Source organism: Olea europaea, chromosome 7 (assembly GCF_002742605.1).
Source record: "Olea europaea var. sylvestris chromosome 7, O_europaea_v1, whole genome shotgun sequence".
Taxonomy (NCBI): Eukaryota; Viridiplantae; Streptophyta; class Magnoliopsida; order Lamiales; family Oleaceae; genus Olea; species Olea europaea.
In genome coordinates this window covers 19694114-19717128 of record NC_036243.1, presented here as the reverse complement: position 1 = coordinate 19717128, position 23015 = coordinate 19694114, and the positions used below count along the sequence as shown (strand labels likewise).

Genomic DNA, 23015 nt, shown 5'->3' with positions numbered 1-23015 from the left:
ATTTGGCTCTTTCATTATTTAACTAAATTGTTATAATATGAATGCAAAGGAATATTATGGACATGTTTCAGAAGTCAACGCAATGTTAAAAAAGAGAGTGATTCATATCACAACGATAATCGCAATGTTCAAAATATAAAAAACACTTGAGCTAATAGCAATACTTCATAAGAACTCCCAATATCGAGGATAGTCCATTCAATATCACGAGGATAGCTGGTCAGACGATTTAGCCCTAGTTTGGTGTGTGTGTGTGTATATATATATATATATTTATCTAACTCAAGTCAATAATTAATTTTAACAATATATTTTATGAGATCTATAATTTTTCAATCACAAATTTCATTAATTTTTATCAAAATTTATTAAAAATATAATATTTACCGAACATGGGCCTAATTTGATTGAACAAATTAAAAAGGATAAGTAGGTAACAAAATTTAAAAATACCTTATGGTATATTCTCATTTATGAACAAACCATCTCGTGAGTGTCAAGAAGTTCACAACCAAAACGTTTTCTCCGCAAAGAAATATCCGTACATTCTCCATCGGATTCGATCGCACCAAAATTCAACTTCCCTCCTCCCCACCTCCACCTATCTTACCCTACTCTCCCACCTCCGAACCGTCGGATCAAAATTCCTAACAAACTCCCATCTAACCCACATTAGAATCAATTTCAAACCCACTCCAACCTCCACACCCTACTTGCTCCATTTTAATCACCACATGTCCACATTTAAACACTCGACATGTGTAACTTTTTTGAGCTTCCATTTGGTAGCAATTTTTCACCCATAGTCAAATTTTATACCGTCATTTCACTATTTCAACCTTCATTTTTGACTTCTTCACTCACAGATAAGATTTACTTTTTTCTCTAACGGTCAAAAATCAACTCTCACCATTTCCCGACGTGGTAAATACTGTTTTGACTATTTGGTATAGGAGAAGACGTGCAGAGTGGTTGCCTTTTTATCAACGACAAAAAAAGAAAAAAACGAAAATACAAAAAAGTAAATAAATAATTATATAGAGAGAAAGAGACGTAAAACTCTTGAGTTTTTTTATGTCTTCACTTCTCTTCATTATCCGATCGCTCAATCTTCCCCCTTCTTTCTCTCTCTCTATAACTCTCTACATTTACGGTGCTTATATATTCACGCAGATTACTTTCTCTCTCTACCAACCAATCTATCAATCTCGAAGATCATCGAAATATTCGAAACCTAACAATTTAATTTGTTTTAAAGAAGCTTTTAAATTTCTTGATTCAATTTGTATATATTCTTCGAATAATTGTTCAATCCTTGTACAAATTCTTTCAATTTATTTTTACCGATTGTTTCAAGTTAGGGTTGGTGTTTTGTTTATACCTAAAAATTACATACAACAAAAAAGAGTTTTTGAAGAATTTGTTGCTTTGTACTATTCAAATTTGCAAGCAGAAACTATAGAACTTCCGGTTTAGTTTTTGGTTTTTTTTTTTTTTTGTTTATCTGATTGATGGAAAAGTAAATAGGGAAAAGGGGGAAAAGAACTGCAGACGACAGGGGCTGTGCAATTGAACCCTTTTTTTGTTGCGATTTGCATGGTATTTGGATGGTTTTGGAGTTGTAAGTTGTAAGCTAAAGATTGAGACGCCCGTGAGCTGAAGACGTTAATCTTTTAGGGTTATTTTATTCTTATAAAGGATGATTTTGCTAGGGTTATGACCATTATTGGTTTGAGAGGTGAAAGGGCTGAATTGCTGAGTGCGTGTTTTACCTTGTTGGTTTTTAGCTTAGTTGGGGTTTGTGATGAGGAATGATAGCCAGAAAAGTGGTGGCGTTTCTGTTCCCGGAGGGATGCTGCGGTCTGATCGGGGCAATAATGGGATCATTCCGACATCCATTAAGTCTCTTTCCAGCTACTGGAGGGTTGTTTCCTCAGGAGCCTCGAGCGTGGCATCCACCGTGAGGTCTGCTGCTTCAGCTATGGTGGACAAGGACGGTGAGTCCCCCCAAGATCAGGTGATACTTTTACCTTAACGGAAAGTTCTAGAGAAAAGTTTAAAACTCGTAGCTTCTTTTTGACCGCTTGATTTGCTTAAATTGAGTCGCTGCATGAAACTGTAAAATGGAGCTTTTGTAGTTTAAAATCCTTTTATTCATAAAAGGAAAAAGATTGTTTAGTTGGCAATAAAGTTGAAAAAATAGATAGTTATATGTTAGTATTAGATGAGATTTTGACTGCGATGATTCAGTTTGGGTTTGAGGTGGAAACTTGTTGTTTCAAATCTCAATATTTATGTTTCGTCTTAGATTTCTATAAGTTTTTTTTTCACCTTTTTTCCTCGTAATCCTTGGTGAAGACAAATTGTGAAATCGAGGTTTTGCATGCAGCAGTGTATGCATTTCTAGGAACAACTTACTCTCTGTTTGGATACAAATCTATAAATGGTTTAGAAATTCTGTGAAAGTCAAACAATAATTTCAATTTTCAACCACTCATTCATAATTACTACACATTATACAAACAGTCTTAGTCGTCGAATAAAAGGACTGGACTTTTTTGTGGGTTTGTTAAACATTTTGAGACTGGTAAATGCAAGGACATTGTTTTGATTTTCCGGGGATTCCTTTTATGTCTTGAGTTTTTCGACCTGTTAATACGTAGAAATTGTTATTTTTTAATTTTTTCCCAGTAGGTTTAGTTGATTTTTAGTAAACTTAAACTTGACGAAATGTAAAACAAATTTTTAGTATATTTTGATAAAATTTAATGAAATGTTTAGTTGAAAAGTTGATATAGGTTGTGGGTCCATGAAATGTGTGGTTGGAAATGAGCTTGGCGAAATTTTAGGACATGGGGGCTGAACAGGGGTTTTATGTGATGGAACTGGTTCCATATCAATCCGGGATATGTTAAGTACATAAGATACCTGGAATAAAGTAACCGATGAAAATGGTTAGTTTAGGATATTGTTGTATGCACAATGTGTTCATACACTGATGGAAAGGTTTGTCCCCTTGCTTCGTCACTGTAATTTTTGTTGAAAAATAGTTGTATCTCCACAGTTTTTTACTTCAATTTTTTAGTATTAGGCAAATGAATGTTTTGATGTTTTATGATAGTGTTGCTTCTTTTTTTTGTCTTAATCAGCAGTGTCACCATCATGCCATGGTTGTATAATTGATAAACTTCCTCAACCTTTTAGAGGACCCGACAATATAAATTTCGAGTAGTGGATGACTTCTGTTACTGGCTCATGCTTCATGACATGTGGGTATAAAAGAGGGTCATATGATTGAAAATTTTCTGTGGGGAGGTGACATGTTTTCTTTGACTTTTGCAAGAGCAGTGATATGTCAGTTTTTTATGCAAATTAATTTTAGTCTAGTTAAAGTATCAGAGAGTCATTGTCTATTTTTATGCAAAGTCTTTGTTTCAATTAATTGTGTTGTGTAGTCAAGGAAGTCAATTAGTTTTCCTAGATCAATTATATGAAGTTTAGGTTTTCTAAGGGTCATTACTGATGTCAAGAAGTCATTTTACTCTAAATAGAGTCAAGAATGTAGCTTTGTGATCAGTTTTATCATCAACGTTATTGAAAGTTTATCTAGAACCCTCTTAAAGGCTTTTTCCAGATTTTCCTTAATAGATCTTGGCTCCAACGGTGTTTGGAGTATTTTAATCTTGGCTACTTCACTTTCAGCTGTCATTAGGTTTTATATTATTCGGCTAAACCCACTATGTTTTAATTGAATGGCTATGAGTTGTGTATGAATTCCCAAGAGAACTGATGGCATTCCCTTTCTGTTCTCTTGCTTAGTAATAATTTTTTTCCCAGTTTCGTAGGATGAACCCTCTCATTAGTGTTGTAACTGAACGGGTACGGCACCCTAATAAGTTGTATTCTAAGGCCATGCAGTTTCTCCCTTTGGTTAATCAACCTTCTTTAAGACAACTTAAGGTTTTGATCTATGCCCTCGGTAGGATATTTTTTAAGTTGTGGTTTTCTTTAATGTTTTGTGTATAATTGTGTGAATAGACATGTTTAACTTTTCATTTCTTCATTAAGATAAGGCGTTTTAGTCACTGTTCATGCTTTTTCATTTAAAAAAAAAAAAAAAAAAATTCAAAGGGAAGAAAGTGTCAATTAAATTTCCGCAGCTTAATGCATGTTGTAAAGGACCTGATCTACCTTTAGCAACGTCCTAAACAGATTCGTAGTAAATTCCAAATTTAATAGTCAGCTAAAAGTATTCTGAATTGTTTTCAAGAATCAAGCTAATATGTTCGCCCGTAGGGTTGACAGGTTATCAGTTCAGGGTTTTACTTGAAAGTTTGCTTTAGGGAATTGTTAATAAAATTAAATCATAAGATACAGCATAAATTGCAGTGACTTGAATAATAACACTGTACCGGTGAAAGAAAAACATTTAATCCATAAAAAATTTCTTCTAATTAATAAATACCATTGTTACACGAGCAGACATCCTAATGACTACAGTGCTTCTCGTCATGGCAAGGATTATAGGTCTGGATCCACTTCAAAGTTACTTACCAGTATTCTGTCCTTTCAAGAAAAAAAGTATATGAAGTCATCAAAATGAAAGCAGAAGTAAAATAAAGAAAGTCAGGAAACCAACATCCAAACAGCTGTTAAAGGTGTAAAGGACATACAGACTCATTCACAAAAACACGAAAATATATCATGGTAATGCCATAGTTTTAAAACGTGTGAACTGGCCTGTATTGTCCCAGTTGGCTATATTGGACCAATACCTGGGAATAACTAGTCAAAATCCAGTTAAACTACGAGTGGACCGGACTGAATCCGATGGGTAAGTAAACCCAAGATCTGAAATGGCCTTTAATAAAAATATTAGGCTTCCAGTGCCAGATTAGTTCCGACTGTTGTACCTCATGCTCAAGAAAGCGAAATTTATGCGCTGCGCCAGTTTGAGAAGTTATGTAAGCCACTACCTAAAAACTGGTTATTATTGTGAACCATTTATCATTTAAAAATTGAGTATTTGAGCATTTAATGTTTTTAATTACTATATTCTTATTTATCACCACAGCTTTGACTTATTACATGGCTTACTTTTTTTAGCATATATTTATATTTCACATGATCTTTTTATTTTAAAAATATTGTTTACATATATGTTCATTTTACATTGGCCCAGTAGTTAAACCCTTAACCAGGCGGATGAACTGGTGATCTGCTGACCCAGTGCTTTTGCTGGGTCCGGGGCCGTTTTAAAACTATGGACTATACTATACAGTAAAGTTTAAAGCTTCAATGGTATAGAACTTGCACCTTTTTTTGCTTGAAAAATATATGGAGTTCTCCTTTTTGATTGTTAGTCAAGTGAAAGAATGAATTTTATGATCTAGAAAATAATGGTCGAGAAGTTTGTCAGCCTAATCAACTGCTTGAATTTGTGTTTGTAGTTTGGGTGGATTGACAATATACTTTTGATAACTAAATAAATAAATAATTCTTGGGGTGGCAGGCAATTTTCTGTTTATGCCATCTCCAAATTTTATTGCTGACCAATTGTGCCGTTCTGCTATGAATCCTTAATTCATCATGTTTTATGACTATAACCTCAAGTATTTTCCTATAGTTTCTATTTCCATAATTGGTGCACGGGTATCTTTCTCTATGTTGGGCCAATTCTTAATATGATATTTGGCATTTCTAATTCATGTGGTCTAGATCTATTATATATAGCCGATTTATATTTTTATACCTTTCCATCCATTGAAGGTGTGCTGGGCTGGATTTGACAAATTAGAACTCAAGGGAGGCATCACAAGGAAAGTTCTCTTGCTCGGCTACAGTTATGGCTTTCAGGTTTGGGATGCGTGCACGGGTATCTTTCTCTATGTTGGGCCAATTCTTAATATGATATTTGGCATTTCTAATTCATGTGGTCTAGATCTATTATATATAGCCGATTTATATTTTTATACCTTTCCATCCATTGAAGGTGTGCTGGGCTGGATTTGACAAATTAGAACTCAAGGGAGGCATCACAAGGAAAGTTCTCTTGCTCGGCTACAGTTATGGCTTTCAGGTTTGGGATGCTGAAGAAGCAGACAATGTGCGAAAACTGGTTTCCAGGCATGATGGTCCTGTTTCATTTATGCAAGCATTACCCGACCCAACACCATCAAAGGAATCTGGAGACAAGTTTGCTGATAGTCGCCCATTGCTGATCATTTGTGCTGATGGATCGTTTTCTGGAGGCAACAATATTCAGGAGGGTTATGGTGGTCCTCGTAATGGGCCAGTCCAACACTACCATGGTTCTGTTAATGGTAGTTGTATGCCTACGGTAGTTTGGTTTTATTCTTTGCAATCACAATCATATGTACATCTTTTACGGTTTAGGTCGGTGGTTCATTTAGTGAGATGTAGTTCTCGAGTTGTTGCTGTTCTACAATCAGCTCAGGTGTGTTACGTTATGTTTAAATTCATCAAAAATTATACTTTCCATCCTTCACTATCCTTTTTTTATTGTCTGGATATGTTGATAAGATATGTTTTATACAGATACACTGTTTCAATGCTTCTACGCTGGAGAGACAGTATACAATTCTTACAAATCATGTTGTTACGGGTGACTGTGGTTCTGGAGGAATAGGCTTTGGGCCGCTTGCAATGGGTCCCAGGTGGATGGCTTATAGCGGAAGTCCAGTTACCTTTCAAAATTCAGGGCGTGTGAGTCCACAGCATCTTACCCCATCTGCTAGTTTTACTAGTCCTGCTTCAAATGGAAGCCTTGTTGCTCATTATGCGAAAGAGTCAAGTAGGCAACTTGCTGCTGGTATTGTTACACTAGGGGACATGGGTTATAAGAAATTATCGAGGTACTACTCTGAGCTGTTGCCCGATGGCAACAATTCTCACTCAGGGAGTGCTCGTGCAGATAGTGTTGGCATGGTATATATAATTCTTCCCAAGTGTGGATCTTTTTATGGTTTGTGGAAACCATTTTTTTTTTAATGTGATGTGCTGCCATTGCTGTCTCGGTCAAATTTCTTTTACCTGCTTTGCAAGTTATTGAATTTAATTGTTATTGTACTTAGAATGTTTCTTCGCTCCTCTGTTTTGGTGCAATATATAAGATTTCCTATTGGTATAGGATTAATAATATCTGATTAATGTTCATTATGCATCACAGGTGCAGTATTGGTTATTCTGTGTGTAACCTTATAATTTTGTGTAGGGCCCCCCCCTTCCTTTATATGTTTGGAGGCTATTGTCTGTAAATGGGATCGATCTTATATTCTTTCTGTTTGATAATGCTTTCTTAGGTAATACAGGACATAAGTTTTAGCATTGATAGCCAATGGATTATGGTTAGTTCTCTAAGAGGGACAAGCCATCTTTTTGCTATTTCTCCTTCAGGGGGTTCAGTTGGCATTCAGTCCTCTGATTCTTGTTATAGTACTAGAAACAGTGGATACAGTTCGATGAAGAAATCTGCAGTTCATGGGCCACCAAATTCAGGGATTCAGCTCCTGACCCAACAAAATATTTGTGCATGTGGGTCGCCAATTTCACTTTCTCCTCTTATCAGAATAAGAAATGGAAATAATGGTTGGAGAAATGCTGTAAGTGGAGCTGCTGCAGCTGCTACTGGGAAGATGAGTTCTTTCCCTGGGGCTATTGCTTCAACTTTCCATAACTGCAGAGGTGATGGTGTGTATGGACATGCCAATTCGCTGAAGACAAACTATTACCTGCTTGTTTTCTCTTCTTCTGGTTGTATGATACAATATGTATTGGGTACGTCTGCTGTGCTAAATAGTGTGACAGCTCTACCGGGTGTCAGTGCCTGCTGTGAATCAGATCCAGACGATGATGCAGGGTTTGAAGTGAAGGCAATCCAAAAGTGGGATATTTGCCAGAAACTAAAAAGGAAGGAGCAGGCAGATGATATTGGTATGTATAGTGAAAATGCAAATTTAGATCGTGCGAAAGTATATCCTGAAAGAACAAGACAGGAAGATAGTGTGTGTTCCGATGTCATGGGTGCACCCACGAAAGATAAGATTACAACTGATGAAAGGCATCATATGTATATATCTGAGGCTGAGCTGCAAATGCATCAAAATAAGAGTCTATTGTGGGCGAAAACTGAGGTACTTGATCGGTTGCATAAAATTTTAAATGGTGTTTTAGCAGATTCACTCTTCTATCATTGTGATGCTTTACATATCTTGTTATCACATTCTCTTTGGGCAGATAAGTTTCCATTCCATGCAACTGACTGATGACTTTAATGAAGACAAGGAAGATGCTCGTAGGGGAGAGATTGAGATTGAAAGAATCCCCGTTGACATGCTTGAAGTTAGGTCGAAAGACTTGGTTCCAGTTTTTGATTATCTTCAAGCATCTAATCTTCATTTTCAGGGGAGGTGGGTTGAAATTTTATGATAAAAATTTCTGTAGTTCATTTTATATGTGAATGCAGTTGTATGTCTTATGTTTGGTTTTAATTTCTTCGTGGCTTCATGCCCTATTTCTAATAAATGCTCATTGTCATTCAGAGTTCCTGATGCGAATAGCAATAATAATGGGCAGTTGCTATGCCAGAGGTCTGATACGTCTGAAGGATCTGGCTCTCATGATATGATGACCAATGATGGCATTGTTACGGCAGAACCACACAATGGTGCTGGAGAAACTAGCAGGGGCTATATAAATACTGATAGCTCAATGGCAAACACTCGGCCTCAGACTGTACATACTAGAGACTACCCTGCTGGAGAGACCCAAATTAACTCTGTAAATAGTAAAATAGCTGGCCTGATACTGGAGAATCAATTTGGAGATGAAGGCGATGAGTTTGATTGATGAAGGTAATTTTTTACAGTTCCTAGTCTAACTATGATTCAACGCACATCAGTACACTGTGTGATGCTTTTTCATCGATGTTGGTCATTTTTCATAATAGATGGTTAGAGTTGACTGTGGTTGAACATTCTCTGTGGCTGACCTAACATTTTCATATGATTGGCATGGATTTTATTTGCATAGAATGTTGTTTTGTTATTTTCTTGGAAGTGATGCCAAAGGTTGTTATTGCGGTTAATGTTGTATGTTTTGCTCAGGTGTGAAGCTATTCTTGTATTCTACTGGAGGGTTCCTTGAAAGTGTCAAAAATGTGGAAGAATATGTAGAGGAGAGTGAAGAATAGGGACTTTGACTGATTTGAAGTGTGGATACAATGTGTTGGTTTTCATCCTACGTGACTTATGTAAAAATAAAAACAGGGATTATTAAATCCAATAAGTAGTTGTAATCTGTAAATAATAGTCATTGTTACAACATTTTAATGCTATCCTCTTTGAGTTTTTAATATTAACTAGACTTTCATCCATCCGTGTGTAGAATACACATTCAACAAAATCCACTGTAGGCGTGATTAAGTAAAATTCTGCACAAAAGATGGTGTAAAAATTCTCCTAATTTTTTATGATGTTTGGGATCCAATTGATTTGGATGATCTTGGAATCCCACAGCCTAAATTCATGTAGGTGGTAAAACCATGCTGACTAGATTATTGAAGGAAATAGTCTTTCTGAAAGTTTGAATTTCAACCTTGAGGGTCCTCATCGCCTCACTCCTGGAGCATCGTGAGGAAAGTAAATTGTAAGATGTGTCCCAGCAGATTAGGGAACAAGAGCTTGTCCGTATATTGGTGCCTATAAAGAGTTTAATTTCATATCAGGAAATAGTCTTTCTTGAGCTTATGGTACTTTGATTTGGATAGCACTTTGAGCAATCTAGCAACCACCTGTACCCTTCTTAGTGGGGTCAAGTAACTCGAGAAGTTCTAAATTTCCCTTGGATTCCATCCACCTTCCATTGACATGTTAGGGGGTCAACTTCCTTCAGAGGCAAAAAGGTGATAGGGGTTGAAAGATGAGATCAGGAAGAGTTTTACAGCGTTGCATCAAGCCATTTCAAGATAAAAATAATGGTTTTTGAGTATATCTATTTTCATTGAAGACTGAATTTAATGAATACAATTGTTTCTATTGAACAACTTAAACTTTTAGATGAGAAGGTTAATAGTTTTGTAAGTCTCATCAATCAAAAGTACAAATTATCGCTAACTAAAGGGGACGAAGTATTTTTGTTTCCCATTGCAGAATTTAAGACAAATAAAATGTGAACTCAGATTGATGATAAAATAAAACTAGAATCACGAATAGTTAATCGATTGATGACAATGATTATTTTTACCGAGATACAAAAAAGACTGATCAAACTGTAGCGAGTCTGTCTTCACAGTGATCATTCATCAAAGCCAATAATCACACATGCTTAACATTGTTCACAAAGTTATACAGTAGGCAAAAACTAATAAGAGTTGAGACAATTGACAATTGGACCATAATGTGATTCCCACCATTAAAGGCATTGACTGCCAACTTATGCAACTGGTGGGCGAAGCACGTGATCCTGTGAAGTATCGACAGCAGCAGGAGGCATGAACTGCCACATGGCGACTCCAGGATAACTGATTACGGGCACAAATTTGTTTGTTGCAGCTTGACCTTGGGCAGCAAATGCAGCAGGCATGGCAGGAGAAGGCAGAAAGCCAGGTTGCACATTTGTTGTCTTTAGTTGTTGCTCCAGCTTTTCCTTCTCAGCCTTCAACCTTTGCTTCTCTTCGCGGAGCTCGTTCTTCTCAGCCTACGCAAATTAATGGAACCCCAGATTGTGCATAAGTGATCATCTTCTGGTCGGTCCATCATAGCAAAGTCAAATAAAAGGAAAACATGGTAAACATGGTACTAGTTTTCTCAAGGTTAAACTTTTAGACCAGATTGGAATCACAATCCATCCAAAATGATTAGTGGAGAGTCTGGAGACACATACACCGAAATAATATAAATATAGGCAATCTTACCTTCAGCTCTTTAATCTTTTCCTGCAGATCTGTATTCGAGTCCGTTAGCTTCTGGGCTTCACCTCGTAGTTGAGTCACCAAGCGAGCAGCATCAAGCAAAATAGCAGCCTTGTCGGTTTTGGGAGGCCTTCCAGGCTCCAAGAGAGCACTCAATTCCATAAACCTAAAAAAATCAACGATGCAGTTACAAAAGCTGTGTGCGCGCACGAGAGAGAGAGAGAGAGAGGCATAAGGCAAGAAGAGAACATGATCGCACTTGTCATTCAGCTTGTCTCTTCGTTGTTTCTCCCTTTTTGCTTTGGAACTCGATGGAGCACAAGATGCAGTTCTAGCTCTGTGAAGAACACAACAACGTGAGATGAAATATTTTTTACTATAACGAGGGTTTTATTAATAGAGCATACTTCTTTAAACAAAAAGCAAAACCATATCCATCAGGGGTAGTTTAATTTTTGTAACTCACAGATCACAATTCTCTTGTTCTAATGAATGCAATTTCTTTACCAAAACTTTAGACCAATACAAAATGTGTAGTGGTTCTTTACCGCTTCTTTGAGCCAGGTTCCCTCTGGGCATCTGAATCCTCAAATGAGCAATCATTTTCCATGCTGTAAAAGATTAGATCACAGAAAAAGAAATGAGAAGAAAAGTGATGAATCGCAACATATATAATGCAAGTAGTAAGGTTCTTGAAGATTTTTCTATTTTGACAAATAAAAGGATCTCCACTTATATTGATTTCAAACACAAATACCAGAATACCTTACTCCACCCCAAAAAATTTCACAAACTATTCCATCCAGAAGCCCTTAAATAATAAGAAAATTAACCCAAGATCTTTCCAATCAATATCATTGACCCTTGTCCCAGTTAGGCCATAAGCAAAGAACTATAGTGATTGTATTTTCACCTGAGGGGGAAAAAATTTAGTACCTATTTGACAATCATTATTGTAGAAAAAAGAGTTTTGAATAGTGATTTTTACGAGAATGTGTTGTTAAAAAGCAGGGAAAAGTTTTTGATATAATGTAGAATATTTTATTATGGGAATGTGTGATTGAAAATGATTTTATAGCAAATCATGAAATAAATTAATGTGTCAACCAGGCCCTTAAATTAGACCATACACGAATCTAATCTAGAGTGAACCAAGTTTCCTCTTTTTCTGATATGATTTATAGAAACTGGCCGCTCGATTGTCACAGTAATACCACTTACAATATTAACCCCAATGGCAGTCCTAGATTAAAGATATAATCTTACTTGCATTAACCATGAAGAAATAAATTCCAATCAGTAGCTAACTTTAAATACGTAAGCACATATCTTTTAAACTATATTTGATCTAGAACTTAAATAATAACCCAAAAACATATCATAATTTTAGCATATAAAAGCTTAGTGTAGTAGAAAATGCAAAATAAAAATAACATCTCCATAAGGATACCAAAATTACAAGCAGAAACACAGAAACATTCTCCAATGCTGATGTAGTCTTATTTATTTATTTATTTTTGCATATTAGCCCGTCTTAAAAAAATTTTCCGAATCAGGCCATGCCCACCATCAAAAAAATAACTTAATAAAGCCACAGACATTAAAAATACCTGCACCATCAAACAATAAAATTTATTAATTTCAATAATGATGCTTGTCGAGGCTCAATGACAGGAAACAAAAAAGGACAACTGATGTTGGCAACTGCTGGTTGCCGTTTGATTTTTTTCGTTTTTCAAACTGTGCAACCATGTTCCAACATGTGTCTTCCCAGTTTTTGAATCTGTTTTTAGGCCGGTTTGTGTAGCATAATATTTTTCGTTTACAGTATTAAATAGGTAAGGGTGTGTTTGATTACATTTATTTTCCATGGAAAATATCAGTTTTCTACACAAATTCGTACTTTGGGTGTTTGATTGTTATTTTTTTCCATTGAAAATATTTTCCAACGTTTGAAAATATGCCCAATTTTCCTTGTTTTTAAGAAAAATAATTTCTTTTGTGGGAGGTGGTTTTTGTTTTTCTCAAAACAAGGAAAATATTTTCTTTTCTAGGTGATCTTTTTCATATCAATTAAATGCACTATAAAAGTCTGCAATCGCTACTACGGAATTATTTACTTCTAATAATTAGCTTAGAAGACAATTTTCAATAAATCAACTCCCAACACAAACTTGTGGGGTACTAAAATGACTGGATAAAATGGGAGATGAAAAAAGGAAAAAACCAAAAATATAAAATTTTGGAAACAAAACCGCATGAGTCCCTTAAAACCCTAAAACAGCTCAAATTCAACCAAATAATAATAATAATGAATAAAAAAATACCAAATGACAGTAAGCACCAAAAAATACAAAAACAAAAAACGAATCCCATAATTTTTTAAAACAGAACGATAGCTGAAAAGCCCAAAGCTTTATCAATTACAACTAGAATAATGTCAAAATAAGGGGGGTAAATCGGAATAAAGAAATTCCCAGACATTACCTGATAATGGATGAACCATTCAAGGGTTGCACAGACCATGAAAATCCAGAAGCTGGAGCAGACAAATTCCCTTCAGGAACAGCAACATCCTCAACCACATAATCATACAACCAATTCGTGTTTTCCGGGGAAACCATTTCCAATCAGCCGCCGAAAAATGGAATTTGTTGAAGTCAACCCAAGTAAAAAGGGAAACTTTGCTAATCGATTTCACAGAGTTTGAAAAAGAAAAGAGGGTATCTGGGTCTGAGTGGGGAAATTAGAAATTGGGGGAATTTTTGGGGAAATGATGCAATTTATGTCGATTTGGTACTTTTTAGCAATTGGGTGGAGTCCCCAATCTTTTCATAAATATGCATTTGAGTACCTGAGTAATTTCTTAGCAATTTAACTATTTTTATTATTATTATTATTATTAATTTTTTTTTTTAGAGCACTCGAGCCTCACCTTTGTACTCTAATTGCTGGCTTGAGGCTATTATCTTTTAATCTACTTTGAACCTTTGTTTCTTTACTTTTAATATTGGAAATTAGACTAACTCTCGTATTGTAAAGAATGCTTTTAATTAGTTTGATGAGTAGAACTGAACAACGGACCACAATGAGGAAGTGAATTTTTTTGATGAATCACATTTTGCCCAATGTATAAGTAGAGAATTCAAGTGAAAAAGTACAAGTATCTTTAGATCATCAAATACTTCCCAATCAATTACTAATAACGTGATTGAATCGTTAAATACTATTTGAGAATAAATTAGGTAAATATATATATTTTTTAAATAAAAACGAAAGATGATAAAATGAAAAGAAGAAAAGAGAGAGAATCTCAACCTCCTTTACATACTCTCAAACGTTTAATTCCCTTCCATAATTGTTCCAACTATGGAGTGAAACCCTTAAGGGGCTAAACTAGGTTACACTTCAAGGATAACTGGGAAAACGTTTCCATAGTTTGCCCAAATTGGATTCGATTATACTTATATCAAGTATTCAAGGGTAATAGGGCAAACGTTTCTAATTTTGCATCTAGTAAAAGTGCTGTAACATTTTTTTCTTGTTTTTTATATTTTAACCTCGAGTCGTTCTTTTTCCAATTGAAACTACTTTACATTCTAGAACAAAATTTGGTTTCTCTCATAATTAAAAGCATCAAAATTTAGTTGAAGAATAGAATCTCTTATAACTAAAAGCATCTTACTTTGGTCACATATTAAAGATTATCATTTTAAGATAAATTGTCAATGATGGAAAGTGATAGGTGGATTTTCAAAATTTCATTTCCAAGTCATGGATATGAATGACGTGTCGAGTTTCTATTGGTGATAATGATTAGATAAAAGATGGAAGATGAGTGGACTCAGATACCAGAAACAATTCTCATTTGAGTTCCAACTACAACAGTAGAAGTGTACATGTGCATAAATAAATTATCAATACAAATTAGTTTTTTTTTTTTTATTAATGAATTTCAAGTCATCATAATATCAACAAAATATTAATTTAATATGTTTTTCAAGTACTTTTATGGATTTCTCAAAGTTGGTGTCAATCTAATAAACGAAATTAGGTGTTAATGTCAGTGTATGTGATATTTTTGTCATTAGTTGGCTCTCGTTTTAAATGGAAGTTAAATGTATTGACACCTTTGGGGTACCAATTGCTATACAATTGACCTATGAGGAACAATACGAGATAATGTCTCGTAGAGTTCAATTACCTAAAAGATGGCACAGAAGATGAGCCAATCTTAAACTCTTAGAACACCACCAAAAGATTTTTTAAAATCATTCTTCAAGAAACTTTTTAAATTAACATTTTAATTTAGAGAGTGGGTTTGCCAAACTCACTTTGTATAATTAAATGCATTCAAAATATTTTAATTTTTAATGTAGAAAAATAATAAAATAATTTAAAGAAAAGTTAGTTAAAAACAAAAGATAGAGAAAAATAATAAATATTTTTTGAAAGTAGTAAAATTAAGTCTTAAATATAAAGATTTCATTTGAATACTTCAAAATTTTAACTCTTCAAATGATAAAATATGCTCTTTAAAAATAGAGAATCTTTTGAAGATGCGCTTAGTTAGTGAATCTAATCCTCGACGAAAAGTGAGAATTCTGCATATTTTGATCAATTCAAGGTTAAAAATGAAAGTATTATTAAAAAATCTTTAGTTCTTTCTTCTTCATCTATCCCTATCATACAATGGAGAAAAGGACGTGAACAGTGGCAAGTAACATGCTCTAAAATCTGAGGCTTATATGATAATGACTCATTTTTAGACCTTAATAATTTTAATATCTACCATGATATGACTAGAGTTTACTGAGCATATATCCAAGTGGTTACAACTTAGAAATAAGAAGAAATTATTTCTTAATAACTCAGATTAAGAAATAACAAATGTTAGAAATGTCTAGCTCTTCTATAAAATACTTCTCAATGCTTAGTCAGAACCCCAACTTCTTTCACCTGATAATAAGTTTAGGGCTGAAGAGATTGATCAATTAATTAAAAGTTTTTAACTGATAGTGGTTTTTATTGTTGTATGCACTATAGGCCTCATTCAGATGTGAACATTGGCTTTACTGGCACTGTGATGGATTTCAAATATTATACAAAAAGAGCATAAACTATCATCAATGTAAAGATGTTTTCAAAAATACAAATCAATAAATGAAAAGCACAACCCCTATGATATTACTGATTACAAGAACATCATGTTAGAAGTACTTTTTCTTGGTTAAAATGATCTCTATAAATGTTAATATTTCAAAAATCAGCCAATGCTCAGACGAGAATCAGAAGATCTAAGATTGGTTTGACGCCGAGGGACACCAATCTCGCAAGCATTCACACGTGCTGCAAACCTTAGTGAACAAAGTGATTCACCAACTGAAGAAGGATCCGGAGATACATTGACAAACATCAATGTCTTGGAATCTCCACCTAAACAAGGCTGTGGACGGGAAAGAGAGAGAAAACATTGATCACGTTAATCAAATGATACCATCCATACGACAGGATGCGAATGTAGTAGAGCATGGAAGACTTCTCTAACTTCGTTTTCTTGTTAATTCTAACAAATCCTTCGTATTTTCATTTGACTAGGCATATTGATATTTCTTATTTCGTCAGCCATATAAGTTGTTTATAATCAGTACTAGGCACAGCGATTAAAAAAATTCAACACCTCCAGAACAGCTCCATGTCATCCCAAGAAGGATGTGGTCAAACTCATCCAACAAGCATCGAAGTCCAACTTTGGAAAGTTCATTAGTTATGGTTTTCAGATTATTCTACGAGAAAGGCATATCAGAAGCTGAGGCCCCTTCTCACTTACGTAATCAGTACTAGAAGAAAGAAAAAAGACCTTCTCATAAGGCTATAGTGATTATAGTTTGTAGTGTAGTCTACCATCGTTATATAGATGACAGGTTAAAGATACTCATAAGGCCAAAGATTTTCCTCAACTGCCTAACGTGTTAGTCACGAACGAGAAAGAAAAATCTTCCACTAAGCGAACCATAGCTACACCGCTTAAATATAATTGCATTTTAACATTTTAGTGCATCAGCTCACATAATTAGGAAAATACTCCAGTAAATCTTCTAAAAGGTAGAAAAATACTGCAAAATATTTCTGAATAGATTAACTCAATATGTCTTCACTCATTTGAAAACAATTACCTGGAGAAGATAGGTCAGCTTTGAGTTCCTAAATGGCACATGCTCCTCCTTCTTCGCCAAGGCAAATATAACATCACTTAGGGATGATAAACTCTTATTAATTGACTAATTACAAGACAACAAAAATATAAGTTAGGACAAATCCAATATATGAACAGTTCCAGATATAATTGAGAAAGTTATAGTTTTTATACCTGAGTTTCTTTCAGTCGATCTCCAGTAGATCCACTCTTAGAAAGACGCTCACTACCAGCAAGGTCAATTAGATTCAGGACACCTTGTACCTGTTGATCGGTGCTCTATAACACAAAGAAAATATAAATTGAGTTTTGTGATTTTCTATTCAAACAATGAAAAAGATGGAATAATCACGGTGACAAATCAAAAAGGTAGATTCGTGTAAAATAGCCATACCTCATTGACACCCATTATTCGCAGTGTAAAGACGAAATGGCTCCTAGAAGACTGTTCATTCATTTGAGTCTTTCCGACAGATCTAAGGAAATTGAAAACCCATAAAAAGCAAAAGATCAATCTTTTTTATGGCCACAAAATGGAAAAACAGAGTTAACATTTGTCCTTTTTACACATGATGCAAAAAATGTTTTACATTGGACTGGGAAACTATATTTCTGCAAAGTAGATTAGAGTTTTCGTATTGAACTACTTCCAAATCCAATATGAATTTGAAAGATATGAATGGTCAACACAAAGAAATGGGAAACAAATCGGCAGTTTTGTTACCTGCTTTGTATTGCCCGCTCCAAAAGATATGAAACCTCATTACTACTACGAACGTCTACAACTGTTAGATCAGAGACATGAGTGTTGCCATTGGCATCATGTTTGATTGCATATTGCTTTCCGACATTCTCTGTCCTTGACGTATCAAAGCCTGATCTATTGGGTATTAAAAGATCACGTATTGTTTCATTGTATATTTCAAGCATTGACACCTAAAAATAAAGGTGAGATTAGATGATTCGGAAGCAAACAAAAGCATAATCAATTAGTGCAGATAAAAACATAATGGCATTCACTGTGCACCTGCATTTCATATTTCCATCCTTGGGATTGAAGAGCTTGCCTTGTCTCGAAAACCTGTTCTAATGTCCGTGGAATTAGACCTTTTTGATCGTGGAGTCTTGACTTGCCCATCATTGTGTAAGTCTTCCCCGAACCAGTTTGTCCATAAGCAAATACACAAACCTAAAAAATTGAAAATGACACCGCAAATGTCTGTGAGCTCAAGGATGCTATTATATAGTACTTCCAATTTCGACAAGTTCCTCAAATCAAAGTATGGATCTATCACCATAAGATAGCTTTAAAGGAGGGCAATTCTATCACATTCTTTACATAAGGTAAGAAGACACATCCACAAAATCACAGCCAAAATAAATTCTTAAACGTAATTAATCTCTCTTCTATTGTTTCATATACAAAAGATTTAAGATCCTCAGTGAAAGCTAGTATATATCAACATGTCAACAAGTACTGCATATATTAGTTGCTTGCAATATCTAAAAGCAAAAATAAGCGAATCAGCCAGGAAATGTTGCAGGCTGTTATATATTTTATTTTATTTTTTTAGCACAAACAACCTTAACTTCTGAAGGGAGATTACTTGTCCTTAACATTTATAGAGAAGAACAATTGACAGCTGAGCATGTAAATCACCTTGTAACCATCAAGAGCACTCTGCACAAGTTGTGATATTTCAACAAAAACATCTTCTTGGGAGGCATCCGGCAGAAAGACTTTGTCATAAATGAAAGAGTGTTTTTGTCCTTGTCAATATTGAAAAGGTGATGAATAAGAGAGCTGGTTATGAGAATTAAAGGTAGCATAGTATAGCTCTATTACTCTGACTGATTTTCAATTAAGACTACTCACCATTTAGTGTCAAATCAATGCCACGCCCAAGGGTTTCCATTGCTGTCGGGAAAGAGACGACTTTATTTTCTGTCTCAACACCATCATCAGACAACAAGGGTCTCACCCTACAGAAGACCCGGATATTCCCTTTCAATTCCTGTATGACATAATAATTAGGATGAATAATCTCGACACTGATGGAAGAACTGCAATTCAAATTTCCATCAAAATTCAGTTTACATAAAATACTTGTGTACAAAAACATTACCAGAATGGTGTTGTGCAGCTTTTTCCGTAATTTTTCCCCTTCTACAATTTTTAATTCGGCACCAGCTAGACGATTCTGTAACTCAATAATAAACTGCTTTTGCTCCTCGAATTCAATTTTCGTCTCCAATGCCGATGTATTGGACATCTTACAAAATGATAATAAACACAAAGTGCTAAGAAAATTCATGCAATAATACCATTGGGTAACATACTGTGCAAACCTCAAGATTCACTAGCAACGCGTCTGAATATAGACAAAAAAACTTCTCCGAAAGTAACTTATCATCAAAAACTTAAAATGACAGATCAGAAACCTGCAATTTCTTCTCTGCAAAGGCAAGCTGCTCCTTCAGTCTTCTGATTTGTTCACTTTGAGATAGACAAGTTGACTGAGAAAAATAGATATTAATTCTTTAACGAAGTGATTTTGGATAGTCAATCAAGAAACCAGATGACAAAAACAGACCTCTAGTTCATTTGTTTTTAAAGTTAGGCCATCTAATTCTGCAACAGTTTTCCCGGTACATTCTTTATATTGTTCTACTTCAGCTGATAAAGCCTGGACTTGTAATAATTGGCGGTCACGATCATCTCTGACTTGTTGCATATCAGCCCGCAAGCATCCCACTTCATTCACTAAACCTTCCTTTTGTTTGATAGCTTCCTCTTGCGAAGACTTTAAATGTCCACCATCATTGAGCACTTTTAAGAAATGTTCAAAAACATAACAAGTACTATGCAATGCAGATATTTCATTTTAACAGGATTCAACAAACACTGACACTTTGATCAAACAATGAGGCATGCAGAAATGACACTGTCATAGTAATCACTCAAGTCCTACACATGGTGCATATCTCTCTGTGTGTGTAATTTTTTTACTTAGAGCCTTAAAAGGAACCATATATAAAAATGTTACAATATCCAAAAAGTTATGACTTACAATCCATTTGATATTGCTCCTTACAAATATGTTCACTCTGTAAGTTTTCAGATAGAATTCATGCCATAATTTTAGAGCAGTAGGGTAAAAGGAACAACAAAAAGGAAAATATAAGCACTGAATTTTCCAAGTCTTAGAACTTTTTTTTTTTTTTCCCTAGGTATGAAGTTGTCTTCATTTGATTATGATTATGAGTTATTTGAGAAATGCAGAAGACAAGCTTGTAAACAAATTTTGACTATATGAAGCTAGAAAATGAATGATCAGAAAACAAGCCACTGTACAGAAACACCACACATTTGAAATAAGATATAAACATATGACCAAGTAAACCTTCTCTAGTGAAAAGCCTATGATGGTGGTAATAGAGATGAACAACATGATTGTGGGCAATTGATAAATAAAGATAAAAGGACACAAAATAATAAAATAACAACACTCACTCTAGAAGAAGTAAGTTGCTCCTGCAGAGAAGTATAATGGCCCCTCAACGTGCATAAATTTTCAACCACTGCCGCCTTCTCTTTCTCCACGCGCTTAAGCATCTCATTTGTTGCAGCAAGTTCTGACTGAAGTCTACTATTGTATTGCTGCAGGCTAGTGTTGTACTCCTGTAATCGCTTATACATATCGTTAAGCGATTGTATCTGCGGAGTCACAAGCCGAGAGCAACACAGTTCTCAATAAACTAACTTTGTGAAAGTACACTCCGAATATATTTTCACGAAGAAATCTTCTCCACTTACCTTTTGGTTCGAACTTGCATTGTCTTGTTGTGTTCTCTTGAGCTCTTCCGAAAGAGAAGCTTGCAGCCTCTCCAGTGCCACTCTAGAATCTTTCTCTCTTGCCAATGAATCTAATGCTTCCTGATAATTCATATTCAACAGTTTAATTCTCCAGAAATACTTAACAAAGTAGCTTCCAGAAACTGCATACCAACAATTGAGAAGTCAATGTGCTTCTTACCAATTTATCTGATTCCTCCTTTGTAAACTTGTCTTGTAGTGCATCCAGATTCTTTCTCAACTCCATTATAATGGAATTCAACTCTTCTTCCTTGGCCTTCATCAGAGAATCTGAGAGTACATAAAGGGATCGACACAAGTTAGCAATTCTACAAATTTCTTTTTCTTTTTTATTGCCAACAAAGCAAGAAACATTGTATCTCTGTAAACATAAATGAAAATCAATCATACCCATTTCATTAAATTGCTTCTCTGCCAATTCCAACAAATTATTCAGTTTCTCCTGCTCTGTGTTATAATTTCCCTCGAGCTGTTGGAACCATTTGATACATTGCTTAAGCCTTTTTATGTACTCAAACCTTTGTTCAGATATTTCCTGAAACAGCAAAAAACAAAATTCAAACAAAAGTAAACATATTCAACTATCCAAACTCAAAGCTCAACCTATTACCAAAAAAAAAAATCACATGTTTGACTTACCTTATAGTTATATTTATTCTTAATTTTCAGCTTCTCATTCAATAATGCCACAATATCCTCTTTGGTGAGCTCAATTACACCACAGTCTGACCCAGCAACGCTTGGTGGGCCACTAGTCGGAGGCTGATCATGACCTCCATTAACCACTGAAAAGGCCTGTCGGGTTAGAGTTCTTGTACCAGTACTGGGCGGCATTTTTGTGCTTCCAACCTTTCGCCTTTTATCTAATGAAGCCTCGTCAACATTATTCTTGCTCTGGAAAAATAAGCAAAACCACCCACAAAAATTAAAAAATATCAGAATCTGATGACCTAAAGTAATTGGGAAAACGAAATTACAAGTGATTATATTTCCATGCGTGAGCAAGAGATGACAATTTGCAATTCAAAGAGTAACTGGCAAGTTAATTTCTGAATATAAATAAAATTAATCAAAAAACTATAATTTTTTTAAAGAATCTAATCAAATCATCAAAAAAATTCCTCTTAGAATAGAATCACATTTAGAAGGCAGAAAGAAAGCATCAAAATTTGCTCCAAACACACTTAATAAAACTCAAAATCTCTTAAAACACCACCTGAAGGATGCGAATCACAAATCAATCCAGAAGACCCGTTACAAATAAAATTCAAAATCGTAAGGAAGAGTGCGAAATAGATGCTCACATTTGACGGGCTAGACGGTGCATGAACTGGAGGTTTGTTCTGGTTTTTGGATGCCATAAGAATAGATCGAGTATCTTGTACTATAGAATTGGATGTAGAGATGAAGAGAGACAGGATATTAGAGAGAGAAAGAGATGGGTTTTCAAAAATTAGGTGGGGCCTTGGATTGCAATCAAAGCTATGGAAATTTGTATGTCTGGAGCCGTTGCTTTGAATTGCAGTAAGTAGTAACCAAAGAATCAACACCAGACAACACTTCTGAAAGTGAATCAATTATTTAATTTAACCCTAAGAATTCAGAAAAGGGATTACAGTAATTTCAAATTCTTTCTTTTATTTTTTAAAATAATTGTTTTAATCGAAATTTGGTAAGTGAAATTGTTGACTGAGGTTTGGGATTGGAATCCGGCCTATTGAGAGAGAGAGCGAGAGAGTGAAAGGAACTTTTTTGAAATGGGATCTGGCGGAATTATGCTTTAGATAGAATAGAGGAACGTTGTAATGTATATTGACCGTTATACCCCTAAATTCAAATTGGCATATTTTCATATATATTTTAATTAATTTTTTTGTTGTTATCTAGCCTCTATTTGGCACCCATTTAATATTTTAATTAATTTTTTTTCTCTTTTTATCAATCATATATTTTTTTAATAAAATACTATTACATGTAATGGAGGCAATCATTAAAATTTCAAATAATGAAGG

General features: G+C 34.8%; 3 protein-coding genes across 3 annotated transcripts; 1 reads left to right on the top strand and 2 right to left on the bottom strand.

Moving 5' to 3' along the window:
- Positions 1–5863: 5863 nt before the first annotated feature.
- On the top strand, positions 5864–9394 carry LOC111398032 (autophagy-related protein 18f-like). Its single transcript, XM_023024991.1, has 9 exons — positions 5864–5875; positions 5957–6457; positions 6559–7005; positions 7095–7144; positions 7190–7208; positions 7323–8153; positions 8257–8429; positions 8562–8873; positions 9126–9394. The coding sequence occupies exons 1-8, from the start codon at positions 5864–5866 to the stop codon at positions 8866–8868; spliced, it is 2340 nt and encodes a 779-aa protein (XP_022880759.1). The 3' UTR covers positions 8869–8873; positions 9126–9394.
- Positions 9395–10206: 812 nt separating this feature from the next.
- LOC111397319 (transcription factor ILR3-like) lies at positions 10207–13699 on the bottom strand. Its single transcript, XM_023024170.1, has 5 exons — positions 13418–13699; positions 11479–11541; positions 11190–11267; positions 10934–11096; positions 10207–10716 (listed from the first exon to the last, which is right to left on the bottom strand). The coding sequence occupies exons 1-5, from the start codon at positions 13552–13554 to the stop codon at positions 10453–10455; spliced, it is 705 nt and encodes a 234-aa protein (XP_022879938.1). The 5' UTR covers positions 13555–13699; the 3' UTR covers positions 10207–10452.
- A 2287-nt stretch (positions 13700–15986) lies between these two features.
- LOC111397318 (kinesin-like protein KIN-14N) lies at positions 15987–22726 on the bottom strand. The gene is made up of 17 exons (XM_023024169.1): positions 22308–22726; positions 21643–21897; positions 21394–21538; positions 21164–21273; positions 20944–21063; positions 20641–20844; positions 19721–19930; positions 19569–19643; positions 19253–19399; positions 19003–19141; positions 18787–18896; positions 18154–18315; positions 17851–18062; positions 17521–17602; positions 17301–17405; positions 17107–17211; positions 15987–16376 (listed from the first exon to the last, which is right to left on the bottom strand). Exons 1-17 carry the CDS (start codon positions 22362–22364, stop codon positions 16197–16199), a joined length of 2418 nt encoding a protein of 805 aa, XP_022879937.1. The 5' UTR covers positions 22365–22726; the 3' UTR covers positions 15987–16196.
- Between the last annotated feature and the right edge of the window lie 289 nt (positions 22727–23015).

Bases quoted from the DNA above. Each gene is read 5' to 3' on its own strand.
- LOC111398032 (XM_023024991.1), top strand. The intron at 6,458-6,558 runs GTGTGTTACGTT...TGTTTTATACAG, and splicing joins CTGTTCTACAATCAGCTCAG to ATACACTGTTTCAATGCTTC. The intron at 8,430-8,561 runs GTGGGTTGAAAT...ATTGTCATTCAG, and splicing joins AATCTTCATTTTCAGGGGAG to AGTTCCTGATGCGAATAGCA.
- LOC111397319 (XM_023024170.1), bottom strand. From the start codon at position 13,554: ATGGTTTCCCCGGAAAACACGAATTGGTTGTATGATTATGTGGTTGAG. The intron at 11,542-13,417 runs GTAATGTCTGGG...AATCTTTTACAG, and splicing joins AATGGTTCATCCATTATCAG to CATGGAAAATGATTGCTCAT. The intron at 11,097-11,189 runs GTGCGATCATGT...TGATTTTTTTAG, and splicing joins AGAGACAAGCTGAATGACAA to GTTTATGGAATTGAGTGCTC.
- LOC111397318 (XM_023024169.1), bottom strand. From the start codon at position 22,364: ATGGCATCCAAAAACCAGAACAAACCTCCAGTTCATGCACCGTCTAGC. The intron at 21,064-21,163 runs GTAAGAAGCACA...ATGAATTATCAG, and splicing joins AGGAGGAATCAGATAAATTG to GAAGCATTAGATTCATTGGC. The intron at 17,212-17,300 runs GTATAAAAACTA...TCTTGTAATTAG, and splicing joins ATCGACTGAAAGAAACTCAG to TCAATTAATAAGAGTTTATC.